This window comes from Populus nigra, chromosome 6 (assembly GCF_951802175.1).
Source record: "Populus nigra chromosome 6, ddPopNigr1.1, whole genome shotgun sequence".
NCBI lineage: Eukaryota > Viridiplantae > Streptophyta > Magnoliopsida > Malpighiales > Salicaceae > Populus > Populus nigra.
In genome coordinates this window covers 6,570,520-6,588,328 of record NC_084857.1, presented here as the reverse complement: position 1 = coordinate 6,588,328, position 17,809 = coordinate 6,570,520, and the positions used below count along the sequence as shown (strand labels likewise).

Sequence of the window (17,809 nt, the reverse complement as noted above, 5' to 3'; positions counted from 1 at the left end):
AACCAAAAAAAATTAAATTTCCATCACATAAAATAACATTATTTTTTCTTATAAAAATAAAATAAAAATTTAAAAGTATATTGTTTTAGATATAATTAAAAAAATATTAGAATTAACTTGATTTAGCCTTATTTGAGTTTAATAAAATCAATCGACGTGTAAAATAACCGATCAAATTACTCAAGTTTAATCAATTTAATGGTATTTGAGAATGTAGCTCACATCATATTTTTTAAAAATTTAAATTTAAATTTTTTATTTTTTTATTATTTTAATATTAACTTATTTTTTTAAAAAAATATTTTAAAAAATAATTATTACACGATTCAAACACTTTTTAATATCTAAATTTAATTTAAAAAAAACTGAGCTGGGTTAGGCTTACAACGCAGTTTAAAACTATGAACATGTTTGGCAGTGTGGTTGCGAGTGCTTTTCAAATAATTTTTCGTGCCAAAATACATGCCAATGATTTTTTTCATTTTTTAAAAATCATTTTTGATATCAGCAGATCAAAACGATTCAAAACATACAAACCATATTAAATTTTAATAAAAATAAAATTTTAATTTTTTTAAAAACACCACCACAGCCGCGTTACCATCACTTCAAAAAGCTTTTCATCAAAATTCAAAAAATAACACTGAAGGGCAAGACATGCCGCCAACATTTCCCCACTTGAAGACCGACACACCCGGGCAGCTTTTTTGCCTTCTAAAAAGTTCCCTGGCTCTAACCACATTTGCAAACAGTAGGAAAACCTGAGGTTGATCAATGGCTGTCGAAACTGAAGGTGCAACTGTTCCTGAGTTGGCTCTTGCTGATACTGACAACAATCGGGCTAGGTGCATTATTTTTTTTTCATTCTTAGTTGGTTTATTTTTAATTTTTTAGAGATTATGTTAGTTTTGAGTTTTAGCGTTGAGTGTGCTTTGTTTTTACTGCTCTGGTGTTTTGCTGTAATGTTAAAAATAACACTTTGATCCTTCTTGAGGTGGCAGCTGGGATGCAAATAGCACTGGCCTAGTAATAAATAAACAACGTTAAATCATTTTAATCTCATAAATTAACTTGTGAAAGTTATTCAATCTACATCTGTTCTGTTGTGTACCTCTTTTAAGCAATTACATTGATGATGGTGTTGTTCTATTATATGAAAGGATTCTCTCCCGTCGAGCGATTTCTTTTAATGGATTTTGACAATCGATCGAATTCATCGACAGGCACTGTCACGGAATCATTCGATCATGTTTTTTTTTGGGCATCCAGGAATTGATTAGAGTTTGTTTTTTAAGCTATAAATAGTGTCTTTTGGCTCTCTGGGTGCTTTTTGTCAGCCTTGTGCCTTTATCGAGTAATGTCCGAGTGGCGGCATCAAGTAGGTGCCAACGACTCCATGACCTCTCCATCCTCGTTTCCTTTCTAGTAAACATGCTGTGAGCTTGCAGTTTAACTCACAGTTTATATAGTTATTCAATGATGAGTTGCGTAGATATCTGTTCTTATCATGCATCATCTCTTTAACTTCGTGGATTTTTCTATTGCTTGTGTCAATCATTGGTACTACTAGTGTTTTTGCTAAATACAAAATAATTATTCTTCTAATTACTGGCCTTTATCCATGTTGGACAAGACAAAATTTCATATTACTGGTGCTGTCCTCTTTAATTACTATTCAGCAAGGCTTATTGCATCCAACAGCAGTTGTGAAGACTAGAATGCAAGCAGCAGATTCTGGGCTCTCACACATGTTGCGGAATGATGGTATTCCAGGTCTTTCTCGAGGTTTTGGCACCTCTGCTATTGGAGCATTTCCTGATGGAGTTCTTTCTTTGACAGCATTTGAAGTGTCAAAAGATATGATGTTGAAATACACAGAAGGTTTAGACATGCCTGAAGCAACACGTGTCAGCATGCGAATGGAGTCGCAGGCATGTTGTCAAATCTAGTTTCTTGTGTGCACCATGTGCCCTTGGATGTGTAAATTAGTTCGCTCCTTTTCTAGTTTTCTAAGGTTGTTTTGTCTTCAAATATTTAGCACTCGATTGAGAATAAAAAAGATCTGTTGAAATGTAATGCCTTGATTTAGCCAATAATGATATATTTTTGGATTATTTCGGTACTCTGGGAACAGTATCTTTGAGAGGATTTTGGGATTTGCTCTTTTTTTTTCGATGGAATCGTTTTACTGTAGCATCCATCCTGTAGTTTGAGTTACTCTAACAGAGAAAGCATAAATGTGTTCATAGTATGTCAATTAATGTCCTATGTTACAAATCAATAATTGCCTAAAAACTTTGATAGAGTATCATTCGACCACTCACTGTTTCTATTGCATTAATTTGTCCACAGGAGGAAAAACCATATTTTTTTCATTCAATAGTTGTGCGGTTTGGAACCTAACTGTTATATTCGGAGTGACTCTAAACACGAGAGTCCTATATCTGGAAGGTTATGGATAATTATGGTGCTGGGAGACCTTCTGTACTCAAAGCAACGAAGACTCTCCTCGAGGAAGATGGACGGTGGGGCTTCAACAGAGGGTTTGGATCTTGTTTCTTAAATATGTCACTCTATGGAACTACCATGATTGTTACCAATGAACTGATAAGCAAGTCCTTTTCCCAAGTTTCACTCAATTCAGTCTTACAGTGGTATAACAGATGACTATCAATAATAGACGATTCATAAGCATTTTCATACCAGGGCATTTTGTGCACTTGCTTTGATCTGTAAGACTGAAATCCACTGTTATCTGTCCTCTGCATATATTCCTCAGTTCATACTGTCGAATTATAGATTTCCTTGTCCTGGACTGCAAAAAACATTACTTACAATTTCCATTGTCCTCCCCTCTTTCCTGTTTTGAGACAGGGAAGGAACTTTTCATGCATGGTCTTGATTCTGGAATAGTATCTGTAGTCAGTTTCTCGTTAAACATATGCAATTAAAATCTTTTTCAAGACGTATAAAACACTTCCTGACGAGGCATCGTGTTATGGATGCAACTGTTCCTTTGATAAAATGATGTTTTCGTTCAGTAAAAAACGTTCTCACTTGTATTTAATTTCTTTGCTGTTTTTGTTCTAAATCTCTCCTTCTGTAGTTGCGCTTAGTAGAACATTCAAATAAACACCAGCTAATTACTTGATTACTGTTTCTGCTGCTCCTATTAGAGAGATTACTTGTCAGGCAAGGATGAAGGCGCGCTCAGTTATCACTCACACTTGTATGAACCGAGAGGTGGTTTGATTCCGAGAAGTCTCCATTTTCTCTCTAAATCATTGCCTTCCAAGTGTTACGAGAGGCAGTTTTGAGAGTGAAAGAATTTCTAGTGTTTGACAGGCACACGTGTCTATGACCATGACCGTCCATGTGAAGAAATTTTTTGGCAAGGACAGCGCATCATGCAGATGTTTTGGATGTCAATCAAGTAGAGAAACAAACGCTAGTAGATGATATGGGAAATCCTAATTTTGCAATAAGGAATTCTTAGCCCTGAAGAAATCTTCTACGCATTAATAAATCCTGACGGACCACTTACGTGTAAACCAATATCTCAGTTCTCAGTAGCCATTCAAGCATAGATAAATATATCTTCGGCATCTTGTTTTGTGTGGGCACAGAATGGCGCTGTTTTTTCTCCTTTTTCATCAGAGTTTTAGAAAGGACAGAAATGTGGCAGATATCTATTCTCTATATGTTCTATATACAACTTTCTGTTCGGAGCGTTCTCGATTTCTCGCTTGCCCATACTAACTTGTTTCCCAATCGAGTTCTGAATAACAATTACATAAATTTCTTTCCACATTCGTTTCTTCGTTTGGCATCCTAATAACAATTAAGAAAGAAAGAAAGAAAAAAAAGAGTGTGGAAGTTTGGTGAAAAATAAAGGTCAAATGGACACGTGTATGTTTACAAGTACACGTAAAAGAAGATATTTAAGAAAATAATTTAAAAATTATTTTTGATAATAATACATTAAAATAATTTAAAAATAAAAAAATAATTTAAAATAAAAAAATTTAAAATTTAACAATCTTCATTTAAAACACAATACCGAGAGCTTAAACCTCGTAACAACATACATATAGATTATAATTGCTATGAAAATTTATTATTATATTTTTATTTAAAATTAATATTTTATATTCTTAAATTTTTTTATAGGTTGATATAAAAAAATAAATTTTAAATATTAAAAATAATATATTTTTTTTAGAAAATATTTTAAAAGACAGGTTCTAGCACCACGCTTTCAAATTCAAGGATGACCACATGAAACAAAACAAATGTGACCGTTGACTCCCTCGGCGCCCCGAAATAAAGAAATTCGAACAACCGTGTTAGTTATTTTTAACTCCGACTATCGCGTCAACCTTTAATAAACACAGAGAGACAGAAGAGGAAACGCATTTCCTTGTTAAAGAGAGCGAAGAAAATCAGATCTCAAACTGGTCACTCCTCGACACACCACGGTAACTCTCTCATTCTGTCTTATCTCATTATATTAGATTAGATCTTTGAAGAATTTAATTAGATGTGGATCGGTTAAAAAATTGAGTTGAATGTGACAGAAGAGGAAGAATTGAGGAAAGGCGAGATGGGGCTGTCATTCACGAAATTACTTGGCCGATTGTTCTCGAAGAAAGAAATGCGAATTCTGATGGTAGGTCTTGATGCTGCTGGTAAAACCACCATTCTTTACAAGCTCAAGTTGGGAGAAATTGTCACTACTATCCCTACCATTGGTAAATTATTATTTTATTCACAAACTTTATTTTTTAAAAAAAAATTAATTATTGGCTGATTTTTGTTGGATCTGTGTTTATACATGTTGTTAGGATTTAATGTGGAAACTGTGGAATATAAGAATATTAGCTTCACTGTTTGGGATGTTGGCGGTCAAGACAAGGTAATTCACATCTGTCTGATTTATTTTATTATCTTCCAATTAATATTTTTTTTTTGTCATTCTAGTTTGGCGTGGGTTGTATGATTTAATAGTCTTGTGTGGTCGATTGGATTGTCGTACATGATGTCGTTCTGTATGTATTGGAAAAATTATTGACCTTCATTTTGTTAATGTAATGATCATGCTGGGATTGTGTGATTTACCTGCACTTCGTTGTAAAACCATGGTTGACGTGAATGGATTTGCTTTCTACCTTCCTGGATTTTATCTGAGTATTGTGCAAATGGCATTCTGAATAGGATGCAACGATGATGATCAATGTCTGTCATTGATGTGTGTTTTCATCCAGGGGCTTGTTGGCCTTGCTTGCGAACACATTCGTTTTCCTCTTGGTTGGATTAGTAACTGTGTGACGTTTTTATATTTATAAAGCTCCCTTTGGGTTTCTTAGTGCATGTCTATTGGTCAACTCAACTTAAATTTGTGTACCTTCGATTAATAAAATGAAGTGGTTTTATTACTCGTCTGCAAATTATTTTTTCTTTTATGCGTGATTTCAGATTCGTCCTTTGTGGAGACATTACTTCCAAAACACGCAAGGGCTTATCTTTGTGGTTGACAGCAATGACCGAGACCGAGTTGGTGAGGCCAGAGACGAGCTGCACAGGATGTTGAATGAGGTGCTGAGGGTGTCTATCTTTGGTGGTTTTTCACCATTTATGATTTTGCTAGGGCAGATATGTCTTCCATTTATGCTACTGGAACTAGTGACATTATAATTTTGCATAAACCTATATGCAGTGATGTGCTAGGATTGAGGAAATAATATGACCTTTTTTTTCTGGGCAGGATGAGCTGAGGGATGCTGTGCTCCTTGTATTTGCAAATAAGCAAGATCTTCCAAATGCAATGAATGCTGCTGAGATAACTGATAAACTCGGTCTTCATTCTCTAAGACAACGCCACTGGTAAAGTTGATAGTATTCTCCCTCGGAGTCTCTCTCACTCACCCTACAAAGCATGAGAAGCACCGATATATAATAGGGAGTCTTCGTGCAGTGCTGCTCCCACTCCTTCCAGCTACAAAATGCACACTTTTTTTTTGGAGGAATACAAATTTGGAATCAAAAGTTTCTTTGTTCTCCATGCTTTTTCCTTCTTTCTTTTTTTGAACCACCCCTCCATATCATGATTGCTCTACAAAAACATAAGCAAGCATGTAACTCTTGTTGATGTTTTTCAGGTATATCCAGAGCACATGTGCCACCTCAGGAGAAGGGCTTTATGAAGGACTGGACTGGCTTTCAAACAACATTTCTAGCAAGGCATGCCACAATAACACCTATTTTCTTCGTTGCTCGTATTAGAACTTGATTTAATCTGTGTAGTTTCCAATGTTTCACTTTCTGCTAATTGCGGTCTTTTCAGTTATATTCTCTAACTAACGTTTTTGAAATTGCAGGCTTAGTGGACTGGAGTTTTAAATTTTCTCAACAATGCGTGCTAGCATTTGATGTTGGGTTTTGTAGATGCATGCTGCCACCATTCTTTTCTTCTTTTCCACAAGAGTTGTTTTATAAATTTATATTTCTCATTTCAGCACTCTGGTTGTCTTTTTAAGTTTCATCAGAGTGTAGACTATTTATTGGCATTTGCATCAGAATATATTCTGAATAAGCTCCAAGTAATTGAGTTTCAATCAAGCTGATTATGATCATGAGTTTCAGTCAAGTTATGATATATATTCAGTCTCCGACATTGCAATATCATGCAGTTTCGAACATTGCCATCTGAATTTTACACCTGGCTAATCTTAGAAGACCTTTGACTTAATCAGTTATTTGAGATAAAACCATAAAAGATTTTTTATTATAAAGCATACTTTTTTTCTAAATACAGAACTGGCTTAGATATCAAGAACTATTTTTGTAAAGTTTCTCCGTTTTAAAAAAATATCTTTTATATGACACCATAAATTCCAATGGTTAATAAAACATTATTTATTTTTTAAGAATATACATATATGAGATATTATCTAATTTATATGGACGCGACTAATATGAGAAATTCATGTCCTCACAGTAAGCACTTAAAAGAATAATTATGTTTTTTTCTTTTTTTCCTTTTAGTAAAAAACATAATAAACTACATCATTTTTAGTGCCATTACAATTTTGATAATATCTTTTAGTAAAAGAAAAACCTATATTTAGGTAATGACTAGTTTTTATTATATTTAAAAATATAAAATTAGAAAATAACAAATTATATAATCTCTACTTTCAATTACATTTAATATTACTGAGAAAAGTTAAATCTAGTCTTCATCTAAGTTTCTTATTATATTTAGAGCTATAAATAATAATTATATTTTTACACCTAAATGTTTTTTTTTTTTTAAATGTTAATAAGATAGGCAGCTAGACGTGATAGCAGAGAGCCGAAAATAGAGCCTTAAAATTAGTTTTCATTCCCAAACTTCACCACTGGCAAACACTAATAAAAGAGAGAATCATCCTAGAAGCTATACTGCTCCAGACAAAATTCCATTAGCAGAGCAAGATTCCTACTTTACCCTCCACAAATAAACAATCGAAAAGGTACACGTGTCACACCTCAATTCTTTGAGCCAAAGCAAACGGCTCAAGAATAGGATGCCACTTGTCAGCTCCATACAATCACATTCCCGCACTGTAACATGTTCATTATATTAAATTGATGTGGCGGCTTCCTGGATACTGGCCAACAAACGAAGCTGAACGAAACCGTTCAGGGCCTAGACCAATGACTGGGTCTTTTTAGGTTATGGCCATTGGCAAATTATACGTCAAGAGAGAGAAGGCAATATAGCAACGAGGAACCTCTATGTTTTTTCCCCAGCCACAAGGCAGAACCCCACATTCCTCTCATACTTACAAATTGTGCCAATTTATGATAGAAAGTATTCATATTTGGGAGAATAACTTCGATTCGTGAGCATGGATTCAGAAGAGAGATCCAAAAATACGTGCGATGTTGGTTATAAGATTTTACCACAAGTAACCAATACCAAGAAGATCCCAAAAAGAGTCCCACATATCTTGGGCTTCACCATCTCCACAAGCAGAACTTTTTTCTCTAGTAAGCTGAAGCAAGTTCTTTGTTTTAGTTTGATTTTTGGCTGGACACGGCAAGCCAACATCAAATGCTTGACTTATTCTCGATGCCTTGCAGATTTAGGCAAAAGATACATAAGCTAGCCTTTCCGCAAGTCTCAAGGACCCCATCACATCACGGAGGCCCGTCCAATCCGTTGCATTTACGATGTTATTGCTGTGATGTGTCATTTGCTTGATGGCCACCTGACTTTTATTTCTCTATTTTGATAATAAATTTGATTTTCTATCCATCAAAAAATAAAATATAATTATGAATCTCAATCATGAGTTTGGGGTTTGGGAGATGGGACAAAATTATATATCAAGCAAACCAACAAAATAAGAGCGAACAACTCAAACAACTCTTGATATCACAAAATCCTACCATTGTTCTTGTAACGAGTCCATAATTCCTATTGTTGGAAGAAGCAGCTGAATTTTGGAAAGGCATCCAGGAAACTGGAGACGATATGGGGTGGTATACCATGCCCTTGTATGAGGACGTGGTGGAACCTCTCTATCAATGACAAAACAACCTTCTCCTCATCTGCTTCATCCAAAGAACCTGCAACCCACCATAAAAAACAGCAAACGACTCAAATTGACAACAAAAGTTGCACAGAAACATAAATCCATGAGATGGTAAACCCAATAGATGCAACACGGAAATAACGATCCTGTCTTAACTTGTTGCAAAGGACAACCATGAAATGATGCAGAACTCCAAACGAAGTAGACAAATACAGCTAAAAGTGAATTGCTAGGTCAGATTATTTACGGGGGGGTATTTTGGGAGTTCCCTTATCTTATTACTAATCGACGATCTAACAAGTTTCATTGGAGACCAACGAAGCATCCTCTTCAGTTTTGATGTGTTGCTCTCCAAAGGATTAGAACCATTTACTAAGTAGATTATAAAACCAAGTCAGTATCTGACTATAGACAGTCAATCTAGTCAACTCGTTCCAACATCACAATCTTGTGTTGTGATTACACTTTCTATGGCCTCCAACTGCCCAGTGACAAGAATGTCCTCCGAGTAATTACACTTTCTACAGAACAATGTATAGTCAGACTTACCCAGCTCAATTTCATGCTCTTGATCTTCCACATCTCCCTCTTCAACAACCACACCATTCTCTAAGGCAGAGGCTGCTTTTGCATACCTTTCCAAAAACTCCTCTTCCGTTTCTTCAAGCTCATCCTCCTCAGAATCCTAATCAGAAAAACAAAATCAGAGCTAAACTTGCAAGTGATTTCAAGATGCAAAACAGAATAATGTACTTGAAACTAAATGGATAACAAGCATAATCCCCAGCATATAGTTCTTCCAATTTTCCAGCATGATTCATCACTTTTCTATATAGTCATGAGCTACTACAAACAGCTGCAAAAATTAATCAAGTAGCTCGGGTACTCAGTGGATACAGCTATGGAGGAAATAAAATTTGGCATCATTTAGAAAACTGTTTTCATAAAGGATAATTTGGAAGTCCAACCTCATTGTCATCGTCGTCGTCGTCTTCTTCGTCACCATCTTCTTCAGCCTCTTCATCTTCTTCCATTTCATCCTGCACTTCTTTCAACCTTACCAATGCCTCCAGCAGTGATTTAAAGCAGTCAATTGACAAACCAACCCCTGATTTCTGCTGTCCTAACAATCGCTCTATCACCTTGGCCAAAGTCATTGCTGAGAATCAACAACAATGCACTTTGATCTTCAGCGTACAAGATTATTCTAAATTTTCTAATCTGATGCGGCAAACTTTTATATAATCAATAGAGTTGTGTAGTCAGAAAAAAAAGCAATTGGTACTCTCAACTTCAGCTTCAGTCAAAAATACCCAAACCCAAGGTAACTTTTAAGAACATGTGGTGAATTTAATCAAATTTAAAAGAAACAAAAATACAATGTGCAGCAACTTGATTTATAGATTAAAATCATGTACAATTTGTAAGGGACTAGATTTCCTTTACATTCCAGAGGAGACAAGTAAGGCCCTTCTCAAAAAAAAAAAAAGGAAAGGCAGTAGTAACCTACTAACCTGTTAACTTTATCTCGGACTTTGTTGAAAGACCAGGTTCAAAAGAGCCAGTGGCCACTAAAGCAACAGCAGACACCCAAATCGTGAAACCTCCCTCTGAAGCTCTCTCTAAAATGGCCTCCACGGTATCAGGATAGCACAAATAGCATGATGATATAACAAGCAACAAAGGCTTCCACAGTGAACAGGGCTTGCTTTGAATTTCTCTAAAACGAGAAAATGCAGCCTGGCTAAAAGCAGTAACCAAGGACTGCTTCACATTTTCAGTTTCAAACGAGTAGCTCGGGACATTTAGTAACATATGAACGCATGAGGAAGCCCTCCAAGTTGCAGATGGATATTGTGAGATGGCCTCGCTTACAAAAGCACCAATGCCTTCAATGATAGATTGTTGTGGCACTGGTGGAGCAGGAGGTGATGGCATCTGTCTAACAATAAAATTCTCCAGCCCATATTTACTGTGTAGAGTAACAACTTCCTTGATGCAGTCAAAGACTGACAAATCTTCCAACTCTTCCCAAGCATGCCAGTCAGCAATCAGATCAGCCCAAACCAACAATAGTTCAGATAGTTTAAGCTGTTGAATTGCATTGCTTCCAGTAACAGATAGCATAACAGATCGTAGCAAAGTCGATGAATCATCCAAGCATATTGGAGTGGGCCGCACCTCACCATCCTGATCCTTATAAAACTTCAAGTAAGAGTAAATGGACATAAGAAAAAAAAAAGACGAGAAAACAAATACTCATTATGAGTAGAGTACAGCAATTGCCTGCGGAAGGTATACAAATATGGTCATGAGCACAAAATATGAACTAGTGAACCATTCTGATGTGGACACAGAGTGATGGAAAAACACAAGTGAAAAATAGTTGACCCAAAGCTGAACAAGGAAGCATATCATGAAATTTTGCACTCTAAAGATAAACAATAATCTATTTATGAGAAAACCTGACAAAAACCATTTCCTCCCACTAGATGTGTCCCAATAATTTATCTAAAGAAATAAGTTATTTGATAGCAGACAACTGGTGCAACTTCCTCCAAACAGCAATCTGTGTATGTGTTAACAAGAGACATTTGGTCAAGTTTCTCCCAGAACATGGAAAGAAAATAAGACTTACCACTGGATGCATGGGTGCAAGCCAAGCCTGTTCCAACAGTGCTGACAAAGATTTACCGTTCGCAGTTCGACCAGATATCCACTTTTCACTTGATTCAATCTGCTCAGTCTCTTCAGGTATGAAGTTTTCCCAAGATTGAGACATCACTGCTAATGTTGCAAAGCCTCTTTCAACCACCTATAATATACAGTATTAATTAATAAAAGAATCATACTTCAAAACACATAATTTGAGGAACCAGTACCATTTATGACATTTTCACACTTGTAAACATCATGAGTAAAAATGATCACATATTCTACATCGTATTTCAGGTAAAGATAAGATTAAGAGGGTATGCACTTATAGCGACATAAATTCCTACAAATTGTGGCACAACTAGATACTATTAATGCATTGAAACAAACGGGGCACATGCTGTGAAGCAATCTACTCTCTGGTGGGTAATGACCCACAGTTTGTGAAGCAACTAACTGCATAACATTGCACTCCACAAACACAGAATAGTTACAGGATGCTGTCAGTAGAATCCTTGAGCAACACCAATAAATCGAAGAAAATGAAATTTATTCATGGAAGCAACCAACTAGCAGATGGGAAAACGTAGCAAAGCATAACAGAGAGAATGGCTTAAGTGCAGTGATCTACTCAATGCACAAATGTTGACAGTTATGAACACATTCAGGTCTCCAGGTCTCAGCCGAAGCAAGACCAGCACTCGATGATGAACTTAAATCAGTGCTATCAAATAATATAACTATGAAATTGAGTGAGAATGGCATCTTATCAGAAACTCTTTTCTTTGCTTATTTGCATTCACTCCATGTGGATGAAACAAATGGAGTGATATGCCAAAAATTGGTAGGCTAAGCAGGGTTTTCATACTTTTTTTCCAATTGGAAAGTAAGAAATACAATGATCAGGAAACTAATTACAACTGATAGAACAAACCACAAGAATAGCTTCAAGAATCAACACGTACTTGAGGCCATGCTTCCATCCTAGGATGTATATACTTCGAGAGGACTCCAACTAATGATGTGATCATAAAAGGGATATGATCCATCACACTCTCATCACCAGCCTCCACCACAGAACTAAGAAGCTGAAACAATATCAAAGTCTCTTCATCTTCGACATTGATCCGACTAATCACAACTTGAAGAAGAGGTAACCAGTCAGGTGGCGGATAGTCATTCTAAGGAAAACAAATATTAAAGTGAAGTCAGAAACCAGGATCGCATACTGAATGCAATTGCACAATCAGGTGTCTTATTTGGACCTACTTCAAGAAGCTCTGCAATAGCCCCAGCTGCAGAAATTCGCACAGGATAACAAGAAGTGTGCTCATTATCCGGCATTGTCAGTGCCTTGAGCAACGAGGAATATACGTCTGCATTCATCTCCTGAAAGCAAGGCATAAAGTCAAAAGGAGATATCAGATATTGCTAAACTAAAAGGTTAAAAAAACTTCACTGCTCGAGAATATTGGAACATAAGAAGAAAGGGCATGCAAAATTGAGATAACAAGAACACGGGTAGATCAATGCAACTTTTGCTTTAATAAAAGTGATGGCATGAGCAAGAGTCTCACTGCTGTTAGACAGGACGCTAGCTCCCCTACAACCCAGTTTGCAGAAGCAATCAAGTATGGTGAGCTCACAGGTATCTTATAAAGTGGTAGCAGCCGAGTTTGAACCAAAGTGGTTATATATCCAGGTTTTTGCTCCCTTATAAACTGTATTTCCAATGGCAATACCAGAAAAAACAAATTAAAGACTTGTTGAAAAACATTACATTAGTCAATAATAAGTGGGTTTCCATTTCCTTACATCTTGCAGGCCACCATATGCCATCAGAACACCAAAATAACTGTCATGGTTAATACACAAACAGGATAAGAAAACATGAAAATATTAAAGAAATAAAAGAAAGTAATGCATATCTGAATGAGAGCAAGAAAATGATGATGAATAATATTCCAACATTGATGTTCCACAGTCAGTAATATGCCATCAGAACACCAAAATAACTGCCATGGTTAATACACAAACAGGATAAGAAAACATGAGAATATGAAGGAAATAAAAGAAAGTGATGCATATCTGAATGAGAGCGAGAAAATGATGATGAATAATATTCCAGCATTGATGTTCCACATAGTCAACGTTCACAAATGGATGTGTAATCATATCTATGAAAGACAATGTAGTGCCAACATAATCTCACTAAACCACACAAAAGACACAAGTTCAATTTACAAGCCATGCTATTACTTAGGTAGGAAAATTATCAATCCAGGAGATTCAAGTTGGAGCAGGAATAACAATATCTATCAACTGTATCATGAACTCACTCATTTATAATTCTTGCTTCAGATGCATTGGTGCCAGAAGGGATGGGAAACTTTGACAAAAATGGAAGCACTAGCAACTCTCCCATAGAACAGCGCTGATTATTGCTCTTGTTCTTCTCACTTTTTTTCCGCTTGGATGAGGCTGAAGAACCATTGCTAGAAGTCCCCATGGGAGGTCCCTGCAAACATCCAAAGACAAACTTTGAAGAATAATTTTGCCAAAAAAATATAGGTTAAAACACTTTATGAGAACCATCAAGTACATACCTTCGACATTGAAATAACACCAAGCAAGTTCATTGCACTTTTTCTGGCCGTGAACAGATCCTCCCTCCATCCAGAAATTTCTTCCTGGACATATACTAAAAATAAGGACATAATAAAATTCAAAACAGTTAGGAAGAGAGTAAATTGTTATACATACAAGTTCAGATGGAAGGTTCTTTCGAATGTACTCTTCTACATCTTCTTCCCACTCAGAAACATCCTACTTGTAAAGGCCACACAAAAAAATTAAGAATAGAAACCAAATCAAGTTATTACATTCAAAAAACTTCTCAAGGAAATGTAACAGTTTTTTGTTATTTAAAAAAAAACACACCTTCTCATTCAGGACCAATGCTGGTAAGATTGCAGAGTCCAATAAAAATGAAAAATGTGACGAAACTAATCTCCATCCCTGTTTCCAGGAAACTGAACTTTAGAAAAGGAATTGTATTTAAGCCAGAAACCCCAACAATAAACAAGTGATCCGTATACTGACCAGAAAGTAGTAGAATCAATGAGAACATAAAACTAACTAGAAAACAACAACAATAATAGTAAAGGCAAAATCAACTTAAATATTACTTTTCCAGAATTCAAAATGCACAAAAGAACTTACAGGGCCAGTCTCTAGGATGTTTGAAATTACATCAAAAGCTAATGAAATAATCCTCTCCGAAAGGAAATCAAGCTTCTGCATAAAGATTACCGCTTTTCAAGTTCTGATATGACCAACAAAGCAGAAATTGGATAAACACAACCTATGAAGTAACTAGAACTGAAGATGAGAATTGTAGAAACTCGTACCAAACCATCAAAAGTTAAAGAAAAAAATGGAACAATATATGGATAACTTGCAACAGTTAGGAACGAATGTACATGTGTGTTTGTGTCTGCACATATGTACATGTACAGATATGTATTTATTTGGATGCTGGGATTTAAATTTTAATAAAAGCTTGAGCATGTGCATACTATGAAATGAAGAAAAGAGAGGAATCTTAGGACCCTGTACGGTGCTTATGATGACACAAGAAAGAGAAGAGGGGGAAGGGGCAGCTGCATCAGTATAGAAGGAGAATACAAGTAATTTTTATCTCTCTCCTTTTTTTTTTTTGGTGTGGGGGGTCAAGTCTTCATTGAAGCTAGAAAAACATGTTGACTTAAATGAAGATAAGGCAAGGCCTAGGCTCTTCCAGGAAGCATAATAGGAACCAAGCCTGAGGTCAAACCCACAGATTTAACAAATGATTTTCAGGATGCAGCTTAATTACAATCCCACGAAACATGTTGCACGCAATTGTAAGTGGATGCCAGCTGCCAAGCAATGATCATCTACAACAATTTTTTAAAATTGAGTGGGAGAGAAAGAGAGAGGGAGAGAACTCACGCTGATGTTTGTGCTATATCTGACAATCTTCAAAGCACTGTTTATGATGTCTGGCATTAACCTATAAAAGTAGAGTTAGAAATTATCAATGAAAGTGCATTAACACTGAAACACAATATAAAGTAAAATCCAGTCTATTACTTGTCAGAATACTTCCGATGTCGGGTAATCAGAGCGCGAAATATGAGCAAGGTCCTCTTTCCAGTCTTCAATCGTAAGAAGTATTGATCATCTGGCACAACACCATGATCAAAGCTCAAGGAACCCAGAAGCCCGATCAAATTACAACAAAATGAAGGCAAGAGAGGAACTAATGCAGATGGCATATGCGACCTCACCTATAAAACTAAACACAGGTCAAATGAAAAGGCAGATGGATAAAATGCAAGAGAAAACTACAGGCCATTTTGTTCAATTTAGCCAGAATGATTTGTTGAGAAATTACAAAGGAGTCAAGGTTATGCACAAGTAGCAACTAGCTTTTAGCTAAGAACACAAAACCAAAAACAAATGGATCACATATAATGTGGATCTTAAGAACAGTTTGCCAAAATAGCATTTGGAGAACGTGAAAAGGTACTTACAGTGAAATACATGCACTTGCATACAATAAGAAGGATCATCTCCATTTCCATTTCTATTCGACCCTGATCAGACAACGCCTGTTTGATGAAAAATATAACCCATCATTTGAAAACGTATGCCTATGATCACTAGGAACAGTCAACATACACAGTGGAAGCCAACTACAGAACCTTTTGTACAAGTTGATGGAATAAACTTAGCATTGGTACAAGAATTTCTTTTGCAATCAGCTCCAACTGCGGTGGCACTGGCTCCCTGGCAACTTTAGGATTTAGAAAGTACTGCCCAATAGTAAACACAGTCATAACGAGTTTAATTGAGTTGAGTAATTGTCATTGATGATAAAACGCGAAAAAAAAATATTAATATCCGAATTGCCACAAGAAAAATTAATAAATAAGTACCTGGAAAGGTCTAACGAGTGCTTGAAGAACCGTAAGCGCATTGATAGTTTTCCATTCACAATTCGCACCAGTGCTAATTAGATTACTATTTTGAATAGCAGACCATAATTCAGGTACAAGCTCTGGCCAATTATTCTGCTTAACAAACTCTTCTGCAATAATAATCCGAAACTGCCAGCAGTTTTTTTTATAAAAAAAATCCATAATTAAGGTGTGCAGGGGAGACAAACAAGTGTTGAAATGAAAAATAAATTGAGTGATGTGCGTGTGTACCGTTTCAACTAATACTTTTAGAACCGGAGGTTCGACCTGAAGCAGAGATCGCATAAGCTTATCCTTGAATTCCTTGCTGACATTCGATTTTGAATTCGGATTTTCACTGTTAATGTTCCGCCGAGTGAAGTTCTTAAGGTACGTGGCAGCTGCGACGCTTTGCCCATTATTTCCGCCTCCTGCGGAAAACGAAAGTAAGATCAATTAATTGAGTGGTTTTAAAAGAAGTTATGAGATATATGGAGGTGGTGCTACCGGTGGAGATTGAGAGGAGAGAGAAGGGGAAGTGAGGAGAATGAGAGAAGCGATCGAGGGATTCTGTTGCTGTGTGAACGACGGTGCTATCGGGGCTGAGAGTGTCGTTCAGTAGCTGGGCTACTAAAGAGACCTCCATGGCCATGGAGATTTTTGTTTTTGTTTGTTTTAGGCGCTGGATTGAGAAAACCCTAATTATGGGAAAGAAAGAGGGAAAAGACGGGGCAGTGTGAAATTATTGGGCGGGAAAAAACAATGTATTATGACGTAAGCAAAACAAATGAACTGAATGGAATTCAACCTCTCGTGTGCAAGCAAGAGCTCTGTCATGTTATTGTGTTTGGTATTTGTTAATATGTTTTTGAAAAATATTTTAATTTTAAAATATATTAAAATATTTTTTATATTTAATATTTTTTTTGTTTGGTGTTAGGCATGTATTTTTTAAAAATATATTTTTCCTATAAAGTGTTTTAAAATAAGTTTTTTATATATTTTTTATTTTTAATATTAATATATCAAAATTATTAAAAAAACACTTGAAAAAAAAACTTTTCAAAAACAAATACATTTTAAAAAAGCAGTTAAAAGAAAAGGTCTTTGCACCTCTAAACAAATACTTTTTTTTTTAACTCGGGGTATTCGGGTCAGCTTACGCGCACCACAACTAATTCCCGGACCCACTGAACACCCTGCAAGCTCAGTAGACATGTAAGACACCGCGGGGGTGACAGGCGTGGACGCTAGGGCTCGAACCCAGGTGATAGAGGCAAGAAATCTTGCCTCTGCTGTTGGGCTACAAGCTCTGGTGCCCTCTAAACAAATACTTAGTATGTTTAGTGTTGTAGTATATAGTGTTTATTAGAAAAAAAATTAATTAAAAATACATTAAGATTATATATTTTTTATTTTTAATAGTTACACATCAAAATTATTAAAAATAAACAACTAAAAAATACTTAATATTTTTTAAGGTTAAAAGCAATTTAAAAAACACTCACTCGAAGATACAAACTCAAGTATCTCAACTCAGTTGTGCATTCATTTCTAATAATTCGTGAC

At 35.9% G+C, this 17,809-nt stretch overlaps 2 protein-coding genes and 1 pseudogene across 5 annotated transcripts; 2 read left to right on the top strand and 1 right to left on the bottom strand.

Annotated features, from left to right (window-relative positions):
• The first annotated feature begins 746 nt into the window (after nucleotides 1-746).
• LOC133696648 (protein MITOFERRINLIKE 1, chloroplastic-like) lies at nucleotides 747-1,984 on the top strand (annotated as a pseudogene).
• A 2,318-nt stretch (nucleotides 1,985-4,302) lies between these two features.
• On the top strand, nucleotides 4,303-6,646 carry LOC133696593 (ADP-ribosylation factor 1). Of its 2 annotated transcripts, none has more exons than XM_062118814.1 (7): nucleotides 4,303-4,478; nucleotides 4,581-4,751; nucleotides 4,845-4,915; nucleotides 5,476-5,595; nucleotides 5,765-5,883; nucleotides 6,159-6,240; nucleotides 6,378-6,646. In XM_062118814.1, the coding sequence occupies exons 2-7, from the start codon at nucleotides 4,604-4,606 to the stop codon at nucleotides 6,381-6,383; spliced, it is 546 nt and encodes a 181-aa protein (XP_061974798.1). In that variant the 5' UTR covers nucleotides 4,303-4,478; nucleotides 4,581-4,603; the 3' UTR covers nucleotides 6,384-6,646. The 2 variants fall into 2 exon arrangements, with proteins under 2 accessions (XP_061974798.1, XP_061974797.1); XM_062118813.1 differs by having other exon boundaries at nucleotides 4,310-4,478; nucleotides 4,578-4,751.
• Nucleotides 6,647-8,302: 1,656 nt separating this feature from the next.
• LOC133697634 (importin beta-like SAD2 homolog) lies at nucleotides 8,303-16,962 on the bottom strand. Of its 3 annotated transcripts, none has more exons than XM_062120329.1 (21): nucleotides 16,748-16,962; nucleotides 16,493-16,671; nucleotides 16,220-16,390; nucleotides 15,986-16,096; nucleotides 15,815-15,892; nucleotides 15,372-15,568; nucleotides 15,231-15,291; nucleotides 14,460-14,534; nucleotides 14,178-14,255; nucleotides 14,001-14,063; nucleotides 13,844-13,927; nucleotides 13,577-13,755; nucleotides 13,053-13,092; nucleotides 12,815-12,958; nucleotides 12,507-12,626; nucleotides 12,203-12,418; nucleotides 11,221-11,397; nucleotides 10,097-10,778; nucleotides 9,551-9,741; nucleotides 9,132-9,267; nucleotides 8,303-8,616 (listed from the first exon to the last, which is right to left on the bottom strand). In XM_062120329.1, the coding sequence occupies exons 1-21, from the start codon at nucleotides 16,890-16,892 to the stop codon at nucleotides 8,465-8,467; spliced, it is 3,279 nt and encodes a 1,092-aa protein (XP_061976313.1). In that variant the 5' UTR covers nucleotides 16,893-16,962; the 3' UTR covers nucleotides 8,303-8,464. The 3 variants fall into 3 exon arrangements, with proteins under 3 accessions (XP_061976313.1, XP_061976312.1, XP_061976314.1); XM_062120328.1 differs by having other exon boundaries at nucleotides 10,097-10,787; nucleotides 16,748-16,961; XM_062120330.1 differs by having other exon boundaries at nucleotides 10,097-10,772; nucleotides 16,748-16,961.
• Between the last annotated feature and the right edge of the window lie 847 nt (nucleotides 16,963-17,809).